Below are 26,229 nucleotides of genomic sequence, written 5' to 3'. Positions count from 1 at the left end.
TCCATAGGGCCTAGCTCAAGTTCCATGACCACTGTGAAACCTTCCCATAAATACTTTCTCTTTTCTGCACTTGTACATCGTGTACTTGTTATATACTACTTACTCACTTAGACCCTTGCATTGATCAATAATACATTTAAAAATTAATGCACTGAGACCTGAAGGGTCCCATGTTAGATGCTGTGGGGACACAATGTATTATCAGCTAAGTTTCATGCACAGTCACCTTCTTGACTAAGCTATAGACTGAAACAAGAGCTTTCTTATATCCTCCATGGTAGCCATCACTGCTGACCATGACACCAAATTCCTTTGCACAAACTATTAAAGAGAAAATAAATAAAAACCGAAACAGACTGATACAAATCCCTTTAATAAACTATATCAAAGACAATTTTGTTTTTAAATAAATATATTGTTAAAAATCACATAAAATCATTTTGTTATAATTATTAAGAAAGATTGGAAACTGCTGTCCCCTCTGCAGAAATGCTATACACAGCTGCAAAATGATCAAAGGCTGATGTAATAATGAATCTCAAGTAAGTGGCGTGGCCATCATGCGCCTGTAGGGGAAAATCAATATGAATGCTCTTAGCAATTCTAGTTCACTGTTAAGCAGTTAGCAGAAGAAAGGTTTGATGCAGGAGTAATATTCTAAGTATATAGCAATATATGATATTCAGAAGAGAAGCCAGTCACATGTAATAGCACAGTTGTTCTAGTATAGTTCTAGTGTGTATCAGCCAAACATCAGCCGTTGGTTTGATGTAAAATAGCAGACAGAGCTAAAAATTACAACTGTATATTTCTGAGCAATGTTTTCAGAAATGGCTTTCTAAAGTATTTTTCATGATAAAAGATTTCTTTGGGTTAATGATACCTCAGAATATGTTACCCTGGAACATGACTATAATTTTACATCATTTCTCTGGAAAGCAATTTGGCAATATATTTTTAAAAAGCTATAAATGTGTCTATATCCTTCAACCCAGGATTTCCATTCCTTGATGTTTAATCTTAGAAAATAACTGAAAAGGTGAAGGTCCTGGTAGTGGGAACATGCATAACATGTCACTTGTAATATTACTTATAATGACAGAGGGAGGAAAAGGAAATTAGTTAGCATTTGCCTATTTGTATACATTTGACCTTTTTTTCCATCTGCCACTTCGTTTATTTATTTTTATTTGCAGGATGACTTGAAACTCATCTTTAAGTGTATTTTCACTCCCCTCCCCCAACATGAATCATTCAAGTAAAACCAACTTAACTATAAAATGTAGCAAAGTAAAGGGAAAGTAGCACAACAACCCAAGAGGCAAAAAAAGTTCAGAGGAAGGCGATGGGTGCAGTCCGATTATACCATACACATATGTGCCATCAGCATATGCATACCACATGCATATTTACCTGCTCAGGACTTCCTCCCCAGAGGGCAAGCACAAGGACTCATTTTAAGAGGGTGTTTTAACTTAAAGCTTAAGATTAAAAAAAAAGAAAAAGAAAACAAAAACAAAAACAAAGAAAACCCCATGAACTACACAGCCTTCCTTAATCAATTATAGGAGTTCCTTTTCATTTTATAAAAAGAATGCCATGATAAAAAATACTGAGGCACAGCCAAAAGAAGGACGACAACAACAAATTTAAAAACAAAAAATAACCAGAACTTCCAGAAAATCAAACTGGGTGGAAGTCCAACAGCCAAGGAGCTAAAAAAGAAACATTCATCCAGACTGGTAGGAGGGGTGAAGATGGGCAGCCAGGGTGGAGGATGTGTGGCAAGATGGCAGCTAGAGGACCAGGCTGGGGAGGTGGCAGATGGTGGACCGGGAAGTCCCACATTTGCATGTGGATAAACCAGGAGGAACAACTGGAGCCAAACAGACCATGCAACAGGGAAAGTTTCCAGCACAGGGAAAGAAAGCCTTAAAACCTCCGGCTGTAAAATCCTGTGGGGGTTACAGCAGCAAGAGAAACTCCCAGCCTCTCAGGAGAGTTCACTGGAAAGACCCACAGGATCCTAGAATGTACACAAACCCACCCACCTGGGAATCAGCACCAGAAGGGCTCAATTTGCTTGAGGGTAGTGGGGGAAGTAACTGAAAGCCTCTGAGAATTAAGCAAACAGCATTGTTCCCTCCCTGACCCCTCCCCAACATACAGCACCACACCATGGGATGCCCCACCCTAGAGAATACCTAAGGCTCCCCGCTTACAAGATAACAGGCACACCGACACAAAGAAATATGGCCCAAATGACAGAACAGATCAAAGCTCCAAAAATAGAACTAAGTGAGGAAGAGACAGCCAACCTATCACATGCAGAGTTCAAAACACTGATAATAAGGATGCTCACAGAAATGGTTGAGTATGGTCTCAAAATAGAGGAATAAAAGAAGGCTCTGCAAAGTGAAATAAAGAAAAATATACAGGGAACCAACAGTGAAGGACAGGAAATTGGGACTCAAATCAAGGGTTTGAAGCAGAAGGAAGAAAGAAACATTCAATCAGAACAAAATGAAGAAACAAGAATTCAAAAAAATGAGGAAGCTTAGGAATCTCTGGGACAATGTTAAATGTTCCAACATCTGAATCATAGGGGTGTCAGATGAAGAAGAGGAAGAGAAAGAAACTGAAAACTTATTTGAACAAATAATGAAGGAGAACTTCATTATTCCCCAATCTGACAAAGGAAATAATAGACTTTCAGGAAGTCCAGGAAGCTCAGAGAGTCCCAAAGAAGTTGGACCCAAGGAAGCACACACCAAGACACATCATCATCATAAAGTTACCCAAGATTAAAGATAAGAAGAGAATGTTAAAAGTAGCAAGAGAAAAGGAGACAGTTACCTACAAAGGAGTTCCCATCAGACTGTCAGCTGATTTCTCAAAAGAAACCTTCCAGGCAAGAAGGGGGCTGGGAAGAAGTATTCCAAGTCATGAAAGGCATGAACCTACATCCAAGATTACTCTATCCAGCAAAGCTTTCATTTAGAATGGAAGGGCAGATAAAGTGCTTCCCAGATAAGGTCAAGTTAAAGGAGTTCATCATCATCAAGCCCTTATTATATGAAATGTTAAAGGAACTTATCTAAGAAATAGAAGATGATCAAAAATATGAACAGTAAAATGACAACAAACTCACAACTATCAACAACTGAACCTAAAAAAAACAAAACCAAAAACCAACTAAGCAAACAACTAGAACAGGAACAGAACACAGAAATGGAGATCACATGGAGGGTTATCAGCAAGGAGGGGGAGAGGGAGGGGGGATGGGGAAAAGGTACAGGGAGTAAGAAGCATAAATGGTAGGTACAAAATAGACAGGGGAAAGTCAAGAATAGTATAGGAAATGGAGAAGCCAAAGAACTTATATGTATGACCCATGGACATGATCTAAGGGAGCAGAGGAAATGCTGGTGGTGGGGGTGCAGGGCGGAGGGGAATAAAGGGGAGAAAAAAATGGGACAACTGTAATAGCATAATCAACAATATATATTTAAAAATAAAATAAAAATAAAAATATTGAAAGTTATTTTCTTATATTTGTAAAGATAATAGAATTTAGAAGTTTCTTAGAAAACAGACCAGGAATGGCCATAATATTAAGTTTAAAAATGATACAAACTTATTCATACATTACTATTTTAACTACTGTATTTTGCCATGTATAATGTGCACTTCTTTGCCCAGATTTTTGAGGGAAAAATAAGGAGGCACATTATACATGGGTAGCATCTTGTGTTTGTAATTGTTTATTACATAAAATTTCTTGTATCATATATGTTAAAAAAATAAATGCTAAAATTCCCTTACAATACAGAAAGCAAGTATCTAAATATAAATAAATAAAACAAGAAAAGTATATAAAATAATTAAAAATAAAAATAAATAAATAAACGATTTAATTAAAAAATTAAAATAAAAGATTTCTTTCCTGAAAGTTTGGGCCAAAAACGTCGGTGCACATTATACATGGGAACATACTATACATGCATGGCAAAATATGGTGATGCATATGGTTGACAACTAGAAGAAAGCAGGTATAGTAAAAGCTGTTGTGACAGGGTGATAAAATTATGAGTGATTTTCAGCCTCCCCATCCCCCTATATTATTTTCCCAATGCTCTATAATGATGCGAGTCTCCCTGATCCATAGTGAGTCCTGAAGCAAAGTATTCGGCAAAGATTTACTAATCATAACCCATCAGTAAAGTTGGATAAAAACAGTAAGATAAATTTAGTCTAATCATTTTTCAACACCTCCCAACTCCCCTTCCTAGTCATTGGGCACATTTGGGTGGTGGAGAAAATGAACAGGGTTCAAAAACTTCCAAACAGACTCTTTTAAAATACTGATACCATAGCTCCCAACAAGTTGTGATAAAGGAAATTTAATGGACAAGGTACCACTTTAACCCTTATTTCAGGAAAACTTAATTAAACAAACAATGCCACCAAAAAAATCCACCACACATTCATTTTTTCCACATTTTTGTGTTTGTCTAAAACCAGAGCCTGACAAACTAGCAGGAACAGAGAAACTCCTGATGAGGCAGCAGCTTCCTCATCAACGGGCATTCATTCCACTTGACAAGCAAAGCCCAATGGAATGCTGTCCAAAAAATGCTTATTCTCTTTCCACCTCATCTCTCTTTGGCTTAATTGTTGCTGATCCTATGCTCCAGTTCCCCTCATCTGAAACTCCTTTGTCCTTTCATAATTAAATTAACATCCAATTTTGGCATCTCAACCTTTTTCTGATTCCTATTCTAAAAAGCCTACACAATCAAATGAAAGAAAGCAAAGCAAGTAAATAACTCCAATAAAGGAACAAAATTATAACAAAAACAAGTAAGTGAATTTTGTTTTATCCTTGCAGCCATTCTTTCTGTGAATAGATAAAAGCCTAATTTATGAATGCTACATTTAGATTATAATATTATTGAGAATAACCTCTATTGATTAAGTACAGAAACTATAATATCATGAGAGTATTTATTGACTTTATGACTATAGAGATCAGTATAAAATTTAAATATATTATGCTAGCTAAAGATAATGTTGATCTCTACAAAGCTTATTTACTTACCATAATTTCTTCATTTTGAAGCTGCCCCTCTGTGTGTACTAGATCTAAAACATAAATAAAAAAAAATGAATTAGGTCTCAAAAATTCATGAGGATCTGCTACTGAAATTTATGTTCAGCAAAACATGATATCTGGTAAACTACAGTTAAATCAGATTCACCAATGTTCTGGGGTTAAAATTTAACATACAAATAGAGATATTTGATATAAAAAAGTATGAAAGATAAACTATTTATGAGCTATAAAATATCTCTAGTGACTATAAACATAAGGAAATCCAAATGTAAATTACAGTAAAGGAATATAAAGTGAGGGGTTGATAAAATGTGAAAATTCCTTTCAAGGACTGAGCTACTAACTGCAATCGCAGCCTGAAAGGAGCCGTTTTACTGTTCCCACAGGCAACGGCTAGAGCTCAGTTTCTCACAATAAATTTTTACTGTGATACAGAATGATGCTGCCCATGAATCGATCTTTTCTGGTATCCAACTTTAGAAAACCTTCACTCATATAATTTTAGGAAAGATTATCTGGTCATGAATTAACCATATCAAATATTCTTTTGGAAGCATGAAATATTGGTATAATAAAAATTATTGACATTATTTAGAAATTAATTTCATTTGTATTAAAATAGTGTACATAATTTAAAAAGGCACACAGTACAGAAAGGGAAGTCTCTGGGAAGTAAGATTATGTATGACTTTCCTTCTGTTTGCTAGCTGCTCTCTGAGGTCAGGAAAAACAGCAATCCTCTGCTTGACCTCTCTTCTGTCCTCCGTCCTGCTCCCTACAGGTGCATGAACATTTTCAATTCTTTAATCTTTTCCCCCTGGAATTCCACTACGTTTATATTCCTTTTTTTGTTTTAACAATTTTTTACAGACTTTATATTATGGTTGGTGAAAATTTAGGTCTCTTAAACTAATATCCTCTTCTTTCTCCTCCGGTAAATTTTCCCTCCTGCCATTCTCCCAATTTTGAAATCAATACTTGATGACTAAATTCTTGTTTATATGCATGTTATTTGCTGCTGAAATAAGTAACAAATTATGATCACATTTTCTTATTCAACTCCTCCCTAACCACAAGTTAATAATAACTTCTTATTCCAATTGTTTAGTTTTTTAAATTTGAAATATTAGAAAATTTCAAATAGACATAAAGCAGACAGAACACAACTCCTACATATAACTCATCATCTAGATTTTACAGTTACTAATATTTCACCATACTTGATTTATCTAATATCTTTTTTTCTAAAGTACTTTAAAACAAGTCTAAGACATCATATTTCACTTCCAAGTATTTGATTATCCATCTCTAAATAACAAGGATATGTTCTTACATAACCACAATACCATTATCACACTAACATTAAAAATAATGCATTAAGCCCTGGCTCATGTGGCTCAGTTGGTTGGAGCATCATCCTGTAATCAAAGGATTGCAGGTTTGATTCCCAGACAGGGCACATGCTTAGATTGCAGGTTCATCCTGGTCTGGGCATGTAAGGGAGGCAACCAATTGATTTTTCTCTCTTGCATCGATGTTTCTCTTTCTCCCTTGCCCTCTCCCTTCTCTCTCTCTAAAAACAATGAAAAAATGTCCTCAGGTGAAGATTAAAAAAAATCCTTTATCATCACACACTACCCAGTCTATGTCCAAATTTTCCCATTGTCCCCAAAATGTCTATTTATAGTTGATTTATTCAAATCAGCACTGTCTCTTTTAAATTTAAACTGCTTTGTCTCCCATGTGCACATGTTTTTTCCATGCCACTGGCTTAATGAAGAGACCAGGTCAGTCGTCCTGTGCAATGTCCCACATTTTGTCATCTTGCCTCTCCTAGTTTCACCTAATTTGTTCCTCTATCCTGCCTATTTCCTATGGTTTGGAAATTAAAGCTAAAGGCTTAATTATACTCAGGGTTTGAGGCCTTCATCAAATGTGTGGTGATCTGCGGCTGTCTTTTGTTACTTGTGAATAAGTCATTTGAAAACTACATGCATGAGCCAGGCTCGGTGACTAGTGGACTTCAACAGGGTGACCAGGAAATGAACTAGTCTTTGTCCACGTCCATAGATCTTTTCTCTGGGGCATTCACTTCCTCCAAAAATAAATCTTCTCATCTTCTGGCTGGGGCTATGTTCTTGGTTGCTGTCATAAACAGCAAAGCACAGGAGGAGTTCCCACTATTCAATATTTAGACTTCTACCCAAATCCCTGTTTTCAACTCCATGTCTCATTACTCTGCCTGGTCTTCCTGAGTCCTGAGCCTCAGCATTCAATGTGCCTTAGGGAGAACAAAGTCATCTTTTGGGGTGATTTATGGGAGGAAGGAGTGGTCACCTAGCTTTTGGCAGTAGGAGAAACTCTCTAGGGTCCAACCACTTTGTATATAGGTATTCAACTAATGACCCTTTTTTTCTGGTTTATGTCTCACTCACACTTCGGTACCATTTGCCTTCAAGTTCTAGACCTATCTGGGGTTCTATCAGGCAAATTGGCTTGCTTCTCATAACTTTTCTCCTTGGCAGGCACTTAGGTTATAACCTACACCCTTGAGCTATAGACGTTACTTCTCCATTTGTATCTTCCCTTCCATAATATATATTGATCTCTCACATCTGCTTTGGTCTCCTGCTTTTTGGTTTGTTTATTGTTTTTTTGTCCTTTTAAGGTTTATGCCTCTTTTCATTCCTTTACAATTATTTTCACAGTATTTTGGGAAGGAATCAAGATAGACACAGGAAGGCAGTATATGTTTAACTGGAGGCTACAAATTCTGCTGCAAAGAAATCCAAAAACTAGTATTTATGGTTTTCTGCCACACGGCAGATATTTTGTTCACAAAACCCATAAATGGTAAGTATCATCTCCATTTTTCAGACAAAGATTCAGAAACTCAGAAAAATTAAGTAACATGTTACCAATTACACAACCAGTAAGTAAAGAAGCAGTCTTATATTCAAACCTGGGTTTTTCTAGGCTGTAAATATGTTACTAGAATCATTCAGGTCATCATTTTTCACCTAAATGCAGACTGATTGGAAGTACAGAGTCAAAGGGCAACTGTCTACTCCCTCACACTCAGAACAAGGCTGGTAAAACAAGCACGTACCTCTTTCAATCCACTGCTCAAAATCAACTGGCTCATTAGACGCGCTCTTTTCAATCCTCAAAGTGCGCACTGATGTTGTAAATAAACAAAAATAAATAATGTATTAATTATCTAACTGATCCTATGTTGTTATCCCTATATTCCTGTTTTCCTTTAAGACTGTCGGGATTGGTGGGACTGCACAAGAACTGGGATCAAGAATACCACGCTCTAAAAACCACTCACTTACTCTGTTTCTCCATAAGTCCCTATAGTGAAATACAGTCTCGTGTCACTGTAATCTTACAAATGTTTGCAAACATACAACACTGAGCTAGGGAGCTTTTTTGAATTTGGTGTCATATAGATGTTTTTGTATATTGGTATTTGTAGTCTTGGTCATACATTTTTATCTTAGGGAGAACCTACTATGAGGCAGGCACACTTACTCATTCACTCCTGACTACAACTTTATGAGAAAAGTATTATTCACCTACTGATGAGAACACAGGCTTGGAGAAGTCAGGCAACTTAGAGAAGTTAAGCAAAGTGCTCAATGATAAAGAGTTAGCAAGTGCCAGAGCTGAACTTCAAAATCGAGGTCTGTCTGACCCCAGAGCCTCTATAATTAACGACTGAAGAGAGACAATAGGAACGCAGTCATCTTTCTTCTGCACTGTTTTTTCTCCACACCCCTGACCCAGCTCCAGCTCCCACAGATCCATTCTTTCTCTTCTCCGTTCCCTGGGGAGATGAGCACTGTTCACTCACTTGCCCACTGGCTACTGGTCAGATCTGGCCAACGGGAGGGGCTGGGAGGAAACTGGAGAGCAGTGGGGAAGTGAGATCAGGTTGTTTTTTCTCCACTCCCTTCCTGCTTCAGTGCTGTGTCTCTGACAGCGGTTGTGTCCCTTCAGGACTACCGTTCCTGCCAGGCAGGCCCTCAAGTGCAGGCTCCAGCTTTCACGGGGCTCCCATAACCCTATTTCCCTCATTTGGCCCAGGAGTGGTAATGACTTCCCGCTGTTGCTAGTTTCTGGGTGTCTCACCATCCCTGGTTTATTCTCTTAAGCCAGAACATAATTTTGTAAGTAGTTCCATCAATAAAATCTCTTCACTTGAACCATCTGGAACGTATTCTGTTTCCTGCCACGATTTTGTCTGATATATTTTATCCTTACACAAACATATGACAGGATTAGAATGATATTCCAATGGGAGATTTCCCCCCTAAATCCCTGAGAAAATATCATTATTAATAGAAGAATCAAAATTATCCAATGCAAATAATCAGGGTTATCAGATTTTCAGAAAGAATTTGACAGAGAACCCCAAGCCAGATGAATCTGTAATAAATATGTCAAGGAACCTAGCGTTCCGGCAAGCTGGCTTCTCATGTTCATAATAGGGTCTTTTGCCAACAACTTTCACATAGTAAATTGCATGGAAATTATTATGTGCTTTGGAAGGGTTTCAAATCTGCAGTTTCATGGAGTCTAACTGTGCTCAAGGCAGTTAAGCCATGCTCCTCACTCTCCCACCCCAATAATAAAGCTGGATTCCATGCAGCGAAGAGGCATTAATGTGTGCCAAAGTTTACACATGTGCCCTCTGCCTATGGAAAATTTTTAAAATGATGAAAATTAATGTATGATTTGCTTACCAAAGTAACTTCGGATTACAAGCTTTTCAATTTTTACATGTTTGTGAAAACAAATAATGAACTCTTGGGGAAACATTCCTGTGGTGGTCCAAAATGTTTCTGGATTCCTATTGTTAATATGTAAAAAAGAGAGGGAAAAATAGCTATATAAAAATTAAACATTCACAACAGACTAGTGAGTATTTAAAAAAATAAACAACCCCTGGATTTTTACAATCCTTTTCTAACCATTCACTCTACCTCTAATCTTTCCCCAACTTTCATAATTCTTCTTCTACTACCATATATACTCTTTAAAAACAGAAATTATGTCACTCTTGTCTAAAACCTTCAGTGGCCCCTTATTGTCTATAAATCTAAATGTCTTAGTGTGCCATTTTATGACTCTGTACATAATAATCTGGTCCCATCATTAAAATACCACATCCTTGCTCATCATGCTCAGCTCCCATTATTGCACTCATACAGGGCCAGTCAAAATTCTGCAAACACATCATGCAGACTCATGCTCCTGGGCCTTGATACATATGTAATAAATCCCAAAGTACAATTTGTTCCATTAAGTGGTCAACTGTCTTTCAAAAAACAACCTTTTTAAAATAAAAAGGTTGTTTTTTATATTTGTTTATATTATTTGTTTATAATAATGTATATTTGTATACATTATTTGTTTATATTATCCAAATATTTACCATTTCCAATGAACTTAATTTCTTCCTGGTTTGAATTTCCATCTAGTAGTTTACATTTCAACCTACAGAACTTCCTTTGACAGTTCTTATGATGCAGGTCTACTTGTGATGAATACAATGTCTTTGTTCTATTCTCATTTTTGAAGGATATTCTAGCTGGGTACAAAATTTTAGATTGACAAGCTTTTGGAAGGTGGGGGAAGTCTCTCTTTTTCAGCATTAAAAATATTGTTCCCTGGATCTCATTGTTTATAATGCAAAGTTAGCTATCACTGGTACTATTGTTCCTCTGTATTTAATGTATTTTTTCTTCCAGCTATTAAAATGTTTTTTTTTATATTTTTAGCAGATAATGATATGGTCTCTTTGTATTTATCCTGCTTAGGGTTTGCTGAATTTTCCTGGATCTGTAAGTTAGCATTTTAAAATAAGATTGGGGAAATCTAGCCAAAAAGTAGAAACAACCCAGATATCTATAAGCTCATAAATGAATAATAAAATGTGTTATATACATACAATCAAGTATCATGTGGCAATACAAAGGAATGAAGCACTGACATGCACTGTAACATGGGTAAACCTTGGAAACATGTAACTGAAAGAAGCCAGTCACAAAAGATGACACATGTATACTTCCGTTTACATAAAATGTCTGAATAGGCAAATCCATAGAGACAGAAAGTAGATCAGTGGGTGCCTAGGGCTGGTGAGGGTAGGGGAAATGCAGGGTGACTACAATGGGCTGTAAGGTTTCTTTGTGGCGTGATAAAACAGTCTAAACTTGATTGAGCAGATGGTTGCATAGCTCTGTGAATATACTGGAAGCCAGTGTGAACTGCACACTTTAAATGACTGAATTGCCATGGTATGTGAATAATATGTCAATAAAGATGTTATTTAAAAAAAAAAGAAGGAGAAAAAGAAAAAGAAGCCAGGTTTCCTAACTCATAATTCTGGGTTTTTAATACTATGCTTAATATTTTACATTTTTAAATGTATATTTATATGGCTTTAAATATTTATTTAAGTAAATTAAATGACTTTTAATTGCCCTATGTTTTTTCCTTTTAATGAGCAAAACCAATAAAATCACATAGTATCTATAGATAAGGATTTTAAAATGACATATTACTGAATCCTTTAAAAAATAAATTCTATTTATTTATGTATTTATTATTTTTTTATCCTCACTCAAGGACATGCTTATTGATTTATTTTTATTTATTTATTTTTAAGATTTTATTTATTTATTTTTAGAGAGGGAAGGGAGGGAGAAAGAGAGAGAGAGAAGCATCAACGTGTGGTTGCTGAGGGCCATGGCCTGCAACCCAGGCATGTGCCCTGACTGGGAATCAAACCTGCGATGCTTTGGTTCACAGCCCACGCTCAGTCCGCTGAGCTATGCCAGCCAGGGCTTGCTCATTGATTTTTAGAGAGAGAAGAGGTAGAAAAACATCGATTGGTTGCCTCTTGCATATAACCAGAATGGGGATCTATCCTGCAACCTAGGTATGTGACTTGACTGGGAATCAAATCAATGACCTTTCAGTTTACAGGACGGCTCTCCAACCTACTGAGTCACATTGGCCAGGGCTGAATCCTCATATTTAATGAAGTCATCAAAATAACTTTCTTTTTTATTTATTTATCTTAATCCTCACCTGAGGATATATGTTTATTGCTTTTAGAGAGAGAGAGGAAAGGAGAGAGAGAGAGAGAAAGAAACATTGACTGGTTGCCTCCCATACATGTCCCCATTGGGGATTGAACCCATAACCTAGGTATGTGCCCTGACTGGGGATCAAACCTGCAACCTTTTTTTGGTGTATGGGCAACACTCTAACCAACTGAGCCATCTGGCCAAGAGGAAAATAGTTTTCCTTTTAAATAAGGTTTATAGCTAATGACTGTTTAGTATCTATTATCTTACGTGACTTTTTTCATGACTCTGAGCTAGTCAGAGAAGTGAGGCATTCAGAGAAGGTGGTATTACCCCCATTTTGCAGACCAGGACACTGAGACTCAATGAGTAACACATCTACTCTTAAGCCCAAGGTAACACATATAGTTCACTTACCCAGGCGTTTTAACTGTAAATCTTGTATTCTTCTACATCATCCAAAAAGAACTAATTCTTTTCCTCTTAACTTATTTTATTATCTAGTGCAGAACTTTTTTCTCCATTTCATTGATACATTAAATGCCAGAGGAAAAAGTAACGTTAAGGGCAAGTAAAAATATAATCACCTTCTTTAACTCCTATTCCTGGGAAAGGGAGAGCTGGGAACACTGTTGAGTTGGGGCAAATTTATAGCACTGTTTTCTCCAAATAATTCTATGGTTACTTCCATTTCAATAAACCAATTTATGAGTAGAGAATAATGTTTCATAAATGCTATATAAAGTCTAATTTTATTTGTTGGAAATGCATATAGATTAAAAGTCTCTGATGTGCTCTGTTTGGTTACCAGGTCAGTTAACTTCTTTTATTCCATGTGGTTTTCTGTACTAAGGGTTTTGTCTAATCTAAAATATATATGGCCTTAGTCACTGTTCATTGATATGGACTGATATGGAAAGATCTCTATTTCTGGCAAACAACTTAATGCAAATCTTTATAGGTCTATGTATTCTTATAGCAGTTCCCACATTAATTTCTCTACTCCAAGGCAGAGTGGGATAAATAACTATGATCTGAATTTCAGAAGGTAAAAATGTAAGAAGGATTAAGAGGTACAGGCAAAAAGCAGGTACCAAGTTTTTGATGCAAACCTTAAGTTTGAGTTATAGTGTAGTACAGAGAACCCCAAAGTAGGAGTTAGAAGACATGAATGTTAATCTTGATTCTGCCACTTGGTTATCTGTGTGACTTTGTGCAAATCATTTTACCTCTGACCATCTTTTCCCTCATCTTTACAATGAGGTCGAAAATACTTTTTTTTTTTTGCCTCTTATTCCCCAAGCTTACAGTGTATGTCAATAACATATGATTTATGAAATTATAAAGTCCTATGCAAATGCAAAGTAACATATGCATATATATGTTTGTATGTGTATATTTGTATGTATATGTATAAATATTCAGCTACTTTCCAATATTGTTAAGTTCAACTAATATTTGATGGTCTAATTCAATAAGCTACTCAACATATATTTTAAGACATTGTGGAGTTAAAAGTGAACAAGTCATAGTCTCTGACTTATAAGTAATCACCATTAAGAAACAAACATTAAAGATAAATAATTATACAATAAAGGAATAAATAAAGTGATAGAGATATCTACCAAATTCTACTGGATTCCAACAAAAAAGATAAACTCACCCTACTCGAGGGAGAGGGAGAGATATCAGAGAGAATATAACTACTAGGCTTAAAGGAAGAAGTTGAGTTGCTCGTATTTATCTGCATACATGGGCTTCACAATAAAACTCAAAGAACAAGTGGCTCTGCCTTCAGTAGTTAAAACTAGTACTTGACCTCTTTAGGCCTTTCTTACCATGAGTCTAAAACGAAAAGGTTTAGATAGATGAACTCATAAGTCTTTCCAGCTCTAAAATCACATGATTCTATTAGTCAAATGCTGGTCACTGTACAAATACCAAGGAAGAGAACTGAAGAGAGTGATAAAATAGCCAGAGTTATCCCATTAACTACTTTTTCTAGGAATTTAAAAGTTTCAGAACAATACTCATCTACCTAGAATAAGCTCTAGCATTGTGAAGAGTGGAAATTAGAATAATGTCAAGAGGTGAAGAACCAAAGAATGCCGGTGGATGGCAGACAGTGAAGCATTCAGTTTAGCAAAGATGTTGCTTAGGCTAATAAGGAAATAGGCAGTGGACAGGAAATTACAATGTTTATACACCTATTTACTAAGGAAAACTTGAAATAAACCATAACTAGAAATTAAAATGTATACTTCCATAAAATGAGGTTGTTGCTGTTTGAAGTTTTGTCTTATTAAACTACTCCTTAAAAAACTATTTGTAAAGGTCAGTTTGGGAATTATAAAGAAAAGGATCAAAACCAAAATATATACAACTGAATTAGTTTCAGAAATGGGACCAAAAGTGGATATTGTCAGGTAATCTACTTCACCAAACGTTTGTTTGTTTGTTTGTTTATATTTTAAACCAAACATTTATTAAACTATATTTAACAGGGTTAGTTATAAAAACACATGGTCCCAGTACTCAAGGGGTTCACTGGTGTAATATCAAGACTTTAAGGAACAAAGAATAAAACTCTTACCCATCAATCATATTTTCAGGAGGGTGTTTTTCATCACTTGATGTAGCTAAAATTACTTCAGCCCCTTCAGAGCTCAAACAGAGATCAACTTTTCTCATCTTAAACTGTTTAGCCTGCAAATACAACAAAAACAACAAAAGCCACTTCTTGATTCTCTGCACTTCATGTGAGAAAAGGAAGAGAATGAAAGCCTGTTGCCTAGCGCACAGCTTACCAACCAAGCTCTTCACGAGTGGGAGGGACTCTACGTAAGTAAACTTCAGACTGCTCCCATGAATAATCTGTAAGATATGAGTATTTCCACTACATTATCCCACAAACAAGTCCCTGACTACTCTGACATAATTTTTCTGCTTATAAAATTAAAAGTCCTCAATAATTATTTAGAAAGAGTTAATAAGCTAAGGCAACATTAGTGGGTTTTTTTAATTACTTAAATTATTATATTTCTGAAATTATTTAAAAATAGCTTTTTAATAATTTCATAAAAACAAGTCTGTTCATCTACACATTTATCAACTGAAGTAGCAAACGATATTATTTACATCTTATAAGACATAATCATTATCCCTTTTTTTGAGAAGGAATGTAAGAGAGAAGATATACTTTTACTTATTTTCAAATTCTAAATCACTCACTTGGGTCATAGGCTTAAAGATATTCGTGTTGTATGGTAGTATTTTAGGTTTAATAAAAAAGCATCCTGAAAAGATATTATTGAACTCTACTATGAACCCTGGTGGATAAGACACGAGGAAGAGAGAGAAGATTCTGTCAGACCTTGCTCACCCTCCTCCTTGCTTTGGTGATTCTAGGGCAAAAACAAATATACAGATGCAGCGACTGGAAAGGCTGTGCCTACAAAGAATTAAAAGAGTGTTTGGAAAAGTGAGGAAGGCTTCCAATAACCCTTCACACCCTGACTCCAGTCTAACATTTAAAAAAATGAAACTATTTCAGATAAACAAATGACAAAGCACAGAGAACATTATACATCAATATAGCAAACAACTATGTACCGCTGCCCTGATTTAATAAATGTTAATATCTTTGCCACATTTACTTAAAAATTTATTTTTTATTTTTTAAAATATATAACATTTATGATATACATTGGATATTTTTTACATTAACATTTTGAGACATATGAGGAAGGACCCCCCAAAATCTAGAATGATCTTCTGGAGGGTGGGGCCCTGGTGGCACAGGCTTCCCCTGCTAGGTGAGTGTTCTAGGAACCCATCTGTGTCAGTGTACCAGCTGGTGTTGCGAGAGGCTGTGTTGGGCTCCAGGGAATTTTTTTTTTAAAGACTCAGCGCATTTGCAAATTTCAGGATGGGTGATTTACAAGTGCACCTGCCCAAATTGCACTGAGTGTTCAGCAGTTTTTGACCAAAAATGGCATGACCACTGTGCCCCACCCTCCCTACTCATCAGATCTCGCCCTGCCCTGAGTGACTTTTTTTTGTTTCCTTGGAGGAAAAAACTCCTCAAAGGGAATGTTTTGCCATGTGGAAAAGAAGAAACAAACAATAGAACTAAAGGGTATCAAAATTGACAAGTTCAAAAATTGTTCTGAGCAATGGAAAAAAATCCCTGATACGTGTATTGCAGCAATATGCGTATTGAGGTTGAATAACATATCATATGTTTAGGAAGGCCATCCAGGCCTCTTCCCATGTTTTTTTGCTTATCTTTGACTCATTTTTCTACTGGGTTGCTTTAAAAAATTTTTTGCCCATTTCTTTTTGATCTGTAGGTATTTCAAAAATGAAATATTCTGTACAGAAATCCTTTCTTATGTGTTGTAAATATCTTCTGCTCTGTGGTATGGTTTTTCTTTATAACTTTGTTTTTTGTGTTGAGTTACCCCACACATACTTTCTTTTTTGTTACTGAACTGTAACAAACATATAGAAAAACACACAGACTTCCTGGCCAAGATGGAGGCGTAGGTAGATACACTTTGCTTCTCTGCACAACCAAAAGAAGGATAACAACAATTTAAAAAGCAAAAACTGCCAGAAAAATCAAACTGTATGAAAATCCAAAAACCAAGGAGTTAAAGAAGAAACATTCACCCAGAGTGCCAGAGTTAGCACAGAAATAAAGATAACTAATAAATCTGTTAGAGAATTTAATGAAAATATGGATAAATGGGTGAAGATAGAGAATAGTATAGAAGAAAATTTGAAGAGATATGGCAGAATTTTTTTCCAAAATCTGCAAAGGACATAAGCCCTCAGATCAAGTTCATGAACCCTAAATTGGGTAAATACAAAGAATATTCCACCTAGGCATGTCATAATCAATTGCTAAAAATTAAAGAAAAGAGGAGAAAAAAGCAGTCAAAGCAAAATGTACATTGTACATAGGTGAACACCATGAATCAAAATTGACTTCTCATCAGAAACAGTGGAAACCAAAGACGATGGAATGACATCTTTAAAGTGCTTAAAGATAAAAAATATATAGAATTCTATATCCAACAAAACTATTCTTCAAAAGTGAAGACAGCATGAAGACAATTTCAGGCAAACAAAAGCTGAAGGTATTTACTGCCAGTAGATCCACGCTGCAAAATCTATTAAAGGAAGCTCTTCAGGGTGAAGGGAAATAATTCCAGGCAGAACCCAGGATCTGTGGGAAGGAATAAAGAGCACTGGAAATAGTATATATATTACTAACATAAAATAATATTTTTTAATCCTCACCCAAGGACCTGTTTATTGATTTAGAGAGGGGGTAATAGAGGAAGAGAACAAGGGAGAGAAACATCAATGAGACAGAAACACCAATTGGTTGCCTCTCATACATACCCGGACTGAGGATCAAACCCACAACCCAGTCATGTGCCCTGACTGGGGAATTGATCTGTGACCTTTCCCTTTACGGGAGGATGCCCCAACCAACTGAGCCACACTGGCCAAGGCTAAAATAACATTTTCAAAAATTTCTTTATAAGAAACTACTTAAAGAAAAAATAGCAATGAGTGATAGGGGTTTAATGAAGGTATATGTAGTAAATGCAATAATAATTCATAAGAGGAGGGTAAATGAAACTATTTCCTGTAAAGTACTTTCATAAAATTTGTACATTGAACATGAATATATTAATTCAAAGTAGACTAGATTGTAAAGGATGCATGTTATACTCCTAGGATTACAATAAAATAACCATTAAAAAGCATAAAACAGTTACAGGAATAAGGCTAACAGAGAACAAAAAATGGAATAGCATAAAAATACTTGATTAATCTGAAAGAAGACCAAAGACAAGTCACAAAATAAAGACAATTAGAAAGTAAATAGCAAGAAAATAGAGTTAAGCACAAATACATCAATTATTCCATTAAATGTTGATACACTAAACACTACATCATCAGATTGAATTAAAAACAAACCCAACTAGATATTCTTTCAAGAAACACACTCTAAGTATGTGGATAGACTGAAAGTAAAAGAATAGAATAAGATATGTCTTAATTATCTGGTAGGTAAATTCCTCTACTTAATTTTTAAAATTGATTTGATTCTATGCTTTGTACCTTGATTACTAGAAAGTTTTGTTAAGTTACAGAAAAAAATTGAAATGTTGATTGTAATTTAATTCAATTTATAGATTAATTTTGATAGACAATCATGTTTGTAACAATGAGTCTTCAAATACATGATTTGGACAATCTCTTCACTTTTTTAAGACTTCTTTTAAGTTCTTAAATTGTTTAAAAGTTTTCCCCAAACATAACTTCATCTATTTTGTTTGAGCTGCTCTTACATGCCTATGATTGCTTGCTATTGTTCTTTTGAATGGAATCTTTAAAAAAAAACTTATTTTTTAAAATCTTATTCTTTACCACACAGAAATATTTCTAGACATTTATAGTGGGAGTTGTGGGAGGCACCTGGGATTCTATCACTGGGAGAGGGAGGCGTATGCTGGGCTGGGAACAACTGGATGTCTACACTGCTATATGGTAAAAACTGCCTGATGTCCACTGATATCACAAAATGTGGTCCATCCACACACTGGTATATTATTTAGCCATAAAGAGGAAATTCTGAGGATTCTCCAAGATGGTGGCCTAAGTAAATATGCCTCGCCTCCTTGTGCAACCACATCAAAATTACAACTAATCTATAGAACAACCATCACTCAGAACTGTCAGAAATCGAGCTGAATGGAAGTCTCTAACTATGGAATTAAAGAAGAAACCACATCCATCCAGACTGGTAGGAGGGGCGGAGATGCAAAGCAGCCTGGTCCCACACCGTGTAGTGGTAAACAATCAGGAGAGATATCTAGGGGGATAGTTAGGGATATCCTAGCCCCATACCAGGCCCCCCAGCAGAAGGTTCCAGTGCCAGGAAGATAAGTCTCTATAACTTCTGGCTGTAAAAACCAGTGGGGATTGAGTTGCTGGAAGAAACTGCTAGATTCTCAAGCAGTACCTCTTAATGGGCCTGTGCAAGTTCTTCACTCTGTCTAAGCTCCAGCACTGGGGCAGCAGCTTGAAAAGCACCAGTGGCACATGGGGAGGAACTGAAGTGCCTGGCATCAGGGTGAGAGATGGCTGACAGCTTTCTCCCAGATAAAAGTAATAGCAGATGCCATTGTTCCTTTTCTGAACCCTCACCAAAGAGCCACAGAGCAGCAGGCACCAAATGAGACTTCACAAAACTGCCTCTTTGCCCTGCCCTGGTGATTCCCTGAGGCTCCACTCCACCCAACTCATGGGCCCACCCAAGCTGTTAACAGTGCTTTTTCCATAGGAATGTCTTGTCTTGGCTCATGCTTCAGATCTTCCTAAATTCCCTCAAACAAGCAACAGCTGGCTTCAGTGAGCCCACATACCGCTTGCTAAGTGGTCCAAGGCCTGGAACTAATAGCAGCTGGCCTTGTTCACAGCCTGGCCATGCTTGGGCATCTTCAAGCCCAGCACAAGTAGCAGCTATCTGCAGATTGCCTTATAACTTATGCCAAGTGGCCCCAGGTAGAACATAGGTGGTGGCTGACCTAGGTCTGCACCTCCTGAGAAACCTTAGAGCCTGCACACCCTGTAACAGCTATGGACCATGTCAGAGCGCCACCGCCTAACTATCCCCACAAGTGTTACACTCAAGGGGCTGACTCAGCAGGCACCAGAGCCCTGCTGGAATAAGTCCTGTTCCGTGGAGTGGCCTCTGGCACAGCTGATCCTCCATGGAGGACAGAGGCTGCCCTCTGACCACCTTCATGGTGGTCAGTAGTCACAGCCAGTCCTTGCGGTGGACTGGCCTGGATAAATCCTTCCCATTGGCTGTCAACAGCAGTCAAAGCTCAACTACAAAAGGAGGGTATAGTTAGCCTACACAGAGGGCACACCTTGACTACCAAGCTTGGATGATTGGGGAGGCTGTGCCACTGGGCGCTACAGAACACCTACTACATTAGGCCATGCTACCAACATAGGGTATCATGGCAGCTCTACCTAATACATAAAAACAAACACAGGGAGGCTGCCGAAATGAGGAGACAAACATGGCCCAAACAAAAGAACAGATGAAAACTCCACAAAAAAAGCTAAACAAAATGGAGATAAGCAATCTACCAGATGCAGACTTCAAAACACTGGCTATAAGGATGCTCAAGGAACTTAGTGAGGACCTCAACAGCATAAAAAAGATCCCATAAGAAATGAAGGATACAGTAATTGAAATAAAGAATAATTTAGAGGGATAAAATAGTAGAGTGGATGAAGCCGAGAATCTAATCAATGATTTGGAACATAAGGAAACAAATAACCAACCAATTAGAACAGCAAGAAGAAAAAAGAATCCAAAAAGACAAGGATGGTGTAAGGAGCCTCTGGAATAACTTCAAGTATACCAACATTTACATCATAAGGGTGCAGGGAGGAGAAGAGAAAAACCAAGAAATTGAAAACCTCTCTGAAAAAATAATGAAAGAAGACTTCCCTAATCTGGGGAAGGAAATAGACATACAACTCCAGGAAGCACAGATAGATGCAAAGAGGCCCACATCAAGATACATCATAATTAAATTGCCAAAGGTTAAAGGCAAACAGAGAATCTTAAAAGCCGCAAGAATAAAGCAGTTAGTTACCTACAAGGAAGTTCCCATGAGACTATCAGCTGATACCTCAAAAGAAACTTAGGCAAAGTAGAAGGGACTGGCAAGAAATATTCAAAATGATGAAAAGCAAGGACCTACAGTCGAGATTACTTTACCCAGTGAAGCTATCATTTAGAACTGAAGGGTAGATAAAGAGCTTCCCAGACAAGAAAAAGCTAAAAGCATTATCACCAAGTCATTATTATATGAACTGTTAAAGGGATTTAAGAAAAAGATCAAAACTATGAACAATAACACATTAAAAAATATCTCTAACATTTCACCACTATATGTAATGCTCACCAAAGGTTCTGTTAGACACTGTTCATTGGGTTATAGAAATTATTTTCTATATAGTTTCTATATAGAAAAACTTTCTAGTTTTTCTTTTAAGCATGAATAAGCATTGAATTTTATCAAATGCTCTTCTAACATTTACTAAGATGATCATAAAGATTTTTCTGTGGGTTGATAATGTGATAAATTAAATAAAAAATTTCTAATTGTATAGCATCCCCAGTTCCCACTATAAACTCTATCTACATGGCCAAGATATATCCACAGTTGCATTGTTTTCTAATATTGTACTTATAATCTTTGCAGGCTATATTTCTAAGTGAGATTGAACTATAATTTTCCTTTGTTATTCAGTCCATGTCTGATTTTGGAATCAAGACTGTACTCCCAACATGAAGAAGGTGGAGAGCCTGTAAGCCTGATAAAGTGCTTGCAGGTAGATTTATTTTCACTATTTCAAGTTCAATAGTTTTTTCACGTTTTCTACACCTTCTTGAGATAGCATTTTGAAATTTACATTTTATAGAAAATTATCCATTTCTTCTTAGTTTTTATATTCATGGGCATAAAATTAATTTTCATTGTAACCTTAAAATCTAGTATGATAGTATTGAAACTTTGGTGAGATTGCTCAAGAAAGAGGCATATCTTACTAATATTTTTCATTTGTGCCTTTTTCTTGTTTTTAATACTATTGGTACTAGAAGACTGGTATTAGATGAACATCAACCCTTAGTTTGAAGAGAAGATTGTGAATTCCTAGAAATAACAGTTGATGAACTTGGGTGTTAATTCTAAACAAAATTATTAAATTTCATTATTAAAATGATGGCTTTTAAAGTAAATAAGAAAGTAGTAAAATAGGAAGCAGCAGTTAACATTAGTTCACAAAAGTTATAGCATCCCTATACATTTCTTTTTGTTTGTTTGATAGAGTTACTACCAATTAGGGACATGTTCTGAACTTTCAAAAAACTTCAGACCAAGCTTCTCAAGATACCGTGTTGACCAGATGGAGAAATGTGGGTTGGCTGACAGGCAGTACTTTAGGTACATATTTATAACTCTCTGAATGACTATACTGAAAGAATGATTAATGGAACAAAATAAACTGCAGAGGACTTCTATCCTTACCTCATTCAACATTTCTATGAATTAAGGATGGGAAAGTAAGCTTGTCAATTTGCAGATGACACAAAACTGGGATGTCAGCTAATACACCAGATGACAGAATCAGCACACACAAAAAAAGATCTGAGCAAGCTAGAAAGATGGGCTGCAATAAGTAAGTTATTTAATAAGGATAACAGTAAAAGCCTATACTCAGACTTAAAAAATCAACCACACAAGGATTAATCAAAATTGGATTTGGCAAACTACTGCTTCTGAGCCAAATCCAGCCTGCCACTTATTTTTGTATGTGTCATGAGCTAAGGATGCTTTTCATAACATTTAGGTTTGGTTCATTACAAAGTCACTATAAGGCAAGAGTGCACTGTATCTGCCCTCAAAGGTAAAGGAACTAACTACACCCCATGAAAATTTTTGAACTCAAACTAAGCACTAGGCACTGCACTAGTAATGCAAAGATGACTACAACCAAAGACAAAGAGAGTGACTAAGACTTAATTCTTGCCTTGGAGCTCAGAGTCAAGGAAGACAGACAAGCATGCAACTAATAATATAATATTATATGCTAACAGTGTGATCTACATTCAGAATACTGTGTTCAGTTCTGGGTAGTATTATTTAAGTAGGACATTATCAGGCTTGATATTGCTCAGAGGAGAGCAAAAAGTTCATGATAATCTATAAACTATGTTATATGGATAAAGCTAAAAGAATAGGGACTGAAACATTTCGAGAGAGATGAGAAAATGTGACTACAATTTTTAAAAAATATTTTTAAAGGGTTTTACTTATTTTTGGAGAGGGGAGAGAGGGGAAGACAGGGAAAGAGAACATGAGAAACATTGATGTGTGAGAGAGACATCAATCAGTTGCCTCTCCCATGTCCTCAACTGGGGACCTGGCCTGCAACCCAGGCATGTGCCCTGACCAGGTATCAAACCAGAAAACTTTGTTTTTAGACCAGCAACAATTTTCAAATATCACAAGCACACACAAACAGAAAAATTATTCTTATTTTTCTTTTACAATTCCAAGGAGAACTGGACTCAACAAATGTGAATTTTAAGCAAGAACATTACACACACAGACACAACTTTCTGGCAAAGTAAAGATTTTACATTTTTTTCATCCCTGAAAGTGTACAAGAGACTAGATGATAATCTATGAAAGAAACTAAAGAAAGAATTCCTATGTCTGTTGGTTGGTTCTTTCAATCAATCAAATTCTAGAAAAGGTAGATTGCACACAGATAATGAAGGATCTTAAAACCACATTAAGGACAATGGGTTTTACCCTGAAGTGCTGTGGTCCTCAACTGTAATAAGGGTGATTTTGTTCTCCAGGGGACATTTAACAATGCCTGGAAACATTTGGGCTGTCACAACTTGGGAGGGGGTTTAATGCTATTGTCATATAGTGGGAACTTTGCAATGCTGCTAGACATCCCAACATGCACAGGAAGTTCTACACAACAAACAATTAACTGGTCAAAAATGTAAATAGTGCACAGGTGGAAAAATGGTGTGGTAATATATCTGGGAGTGGAAGTTTAGGGGTTGGAGGTGTAGGAAGAGAACTTGCTATATAAAGTTATATATTTTTAAAAATATTTTATTTAATTTTCAGAGAGAGGGGAAGGGAGAAGGGGGGGGGAACATCAATGTAAAAGAGAAACATCAGTTGGCTGCCCTTCCCACTCCCCCAGCCAGGGGCCTGGCCTGAAACCCAGGCATGTGCCCTGACTGGGAATAGAACCAGTGACCTTCTAGTTCACAGGCTGGTGCTCAATCCACTAAGCCACGCCAGCCAGGACAAATAGTTATATATTAGAGCAGCAATTTTCCACCTTTTTCATCTCATGGCACACATAAATTACTAATATTTTGTGGCACACCAAAATATATATATTTTTGTTGATCTGACAAAAAATAGGTATACTTTTGATTAATTTACACCAGACACTACTGTGATGGCTGTTGATATTTTTTTTACCAGTGTGCCTCTTGTGGCATCATTGTTTTAGGGGAAAGTATCTAGCATTGTTTTATAATGTATGAATAAGGAAGTGTACTACTCTCCAAATGTTCAGTTTTTTCTTATCTCACATTCTTATCATCTAAGTTGTCTGAGGCAAGCAAACATGTCCTTTAATAAAGACTCATTTCATACCTCCTATATCCATCAATATCCTTCCTATTTCCTGTGTGGGGTAGAACTGTTTAAATAACAAGTCATAAATGGCAGAAGATGGGTTCCCTTTAAAGGTTCCTTTGTTGTGGTTAATGAGAAAGAGGCAAACCAGCCCCCAAGAAACTCATGGAACGACCCATCTGATATGTTGCTTCCACAACCCCAAAATGCAGGTTTGGGGATGTAGTCTAATTTCAACTTGGGGTGCCTTACTCTAAATACACATTCCAACAGGGCCACAGGTTGTGCACTCTGGGGTGCTATCCTTTGCATTTTTCAAGATCCCTGACATGGACTTCTCTGATGCCTTGTCCTGTCCTGTAAATCCAGTCAGTTAACTATCCTTCACCTTCAGCTCACGTGCCCTTTCAGGTCCTTCTTTTCAAAAACCTCTCTGGGGTAGTCCTCAGTTCACTTTCTCCCTGAACAGCCCCTTGGTTCTGGTACCCTCTCCCATAACATCCATTGGGAACTTCCGTGTAAATTAGAAACAGTCACCCTCGGCCCCCCCCCCCCCTCGTGCCACAATCTATGCTTGGTATCACTTGAAAGGCAAACCAGACCTCACACCACTTCTCACCTCCGTTCAAATAAACCCTTCTCCTCAGTTCCAGGCCATTTCAAGACCTCCATGGGCCCAAATATTCATTCCTTTTTGGACACCCCGCCCCAAATCATATCAAGTACGTTAAATAAATCCACATCCTACATTAAATGTAATGCATAACTATAGGGGTTAGGTTGTAGTTGGTAGGTTACATTCTGGTAGAGTTATTAATTTCGATTTGCAATTGTCTTCTCCTTTTGGGGATCAAAACATTATTTCAGAACTCAAAAAAGTTGTGGGCTAGCACTAGCGTCTCTAGGGCTAACGGGAGAGAAGAGACGTAAGTTAGACTTTCCCCATCCCTTCACCAGCAGCCCTTCAGTGCCTTCCCGCCGCCCGCGGGGCGCGGACGCGCCCCCTCGCGACCCCTTTCCACTCTCGCTCAATTCCCTCTTCACCAGCATCCCTCTCGGTCGGCCCTGTCCAGCCAGGTTCCCACCTCCCGAGTGCCGACCTAGCCCGCGGCACCGACCTACTCGCCTGGACCTCGAGTAGCTCCAAGAGCGTAGACAGAAGGGCCTGGAGACCTCCCTTCTACCACGCCCTCAGCCCCGCCCCTACCCCCAAGCCCTCCACCCGGCCTCTACCGAGTTCCCGGCGCGCGCTCCTCTATACTCTAGAGTCTTCGCTCCACCCCGACCCGCAGGCCCCGCCTCACCCCTCGTGGTACAGCCCCCTCCCAGTACCGCCCCCTACCCGCCCAGGCCACCGCGGATCTCCCGGGCTCGCATAAATCTCTAGTCTAGGCTCTCCACCCAGTCGTCACGCTCCACCACCAGGCCACGCCCCTAAGCTCTTCTTTACTTCGTGGGCTGGGCTGAGCTGAGCAGTCCCGCCCAAGGGCCTCTACCCAGGCAGGAATCTGAGTATTCGCTGCCTACCCTCCTCCAGTAGAGCTCGATCCCTCGGGCCTGCAAGACCCAAGGGACCCGCCCCCGCGCGAGGACGCACGCGCAGTCCCCACCTCTCCTAGATCCGAGCCCTTGGCCCTCAGGTCGCCTGCCCACCGCTCGGCCCCGCCTCCAGGTCCGACCCCGCCCCCCATGCCGGGTACCGCGCACGCGCGTCTCCCTTACC

The 26,229-nt window shown here is 37.7% G+C and overlaps 1 protein-coding gene across 6 annotated transcripts; it reads right to left on the bottom strand.

The window, feature by feature from the left end:
- Nucleotides 1-354: 354 nt before the first annotated feature.
- Nucleotides 355-26,160, bottom strand: HSPB11 (heat shock protein family B (small) member 11). Of its 6 annotated transcripts, none has more exons than XM_045858592.1 (7): nucleotides 25,625-25,668; nucleotides 15,593-15,670; nucleotides 14,813-14,925; nucleotides 9,868-9,974; nucleotides 8,226-8,294; nucleotides 5,102-5,145; nucleotides 355-566 (listed from the first exon to the last, which is right to left on the bottom strand). In XM_045858592.1, the coding sequence occupies exons 3-7, from the start codon at nucleotides 14,908-14,910 to the stop codon at nucleotides 453-455; spliced, it is 432 nt and encodes a 143-aa protein (XP_045714548.1). In that variant the 5' UTR covers nucleotides 14,911-14,925; nucleotides 15,593-15,670; nucleotides 25,625-25,668; the 3' UTR covers nucleotides 355-452. The 6 variants fall into 6 exon arrangements, with proteins under 6 accessions (XP_045714548.1, XP_045714530.1, XP_045714557.1 ...); XM_045858574.1 differs by lacking the exon at nucleotides 25,625-25,668 and adding an exon at nucleotides 15,027-15,093; XM_045858601.1 differs by lacking the exons at nucleotides 15,593-15,670; nucleotides 25,625-25,668 and adding an exon at nucleotides 26,117-26,160.
- Between the last annotated feature and the right edge of the window lie 69 nt (nucleotides 26,161-26,229).

This window comes from Phyllostomus hastatus, unplaced genomic scaffold (genome assembly GCF_019186645.2).
Source record: "Phyllostomus hastatus isolate PE091 unplaced genomic scaffold, TTU_PhHast_1.1 phas_contig_147, whole genome shotgun sequence".
Taxonomy (NCBI): Eukaryota; Metazoa; Chordata; class Mammalia; order Chiroptera; family Phyllostomidae; genus Phyllostomus; species Phyllostomus hastatus.
This window is presented reverse-complemented; position numbering and strand designations above follow the sequence as displayed.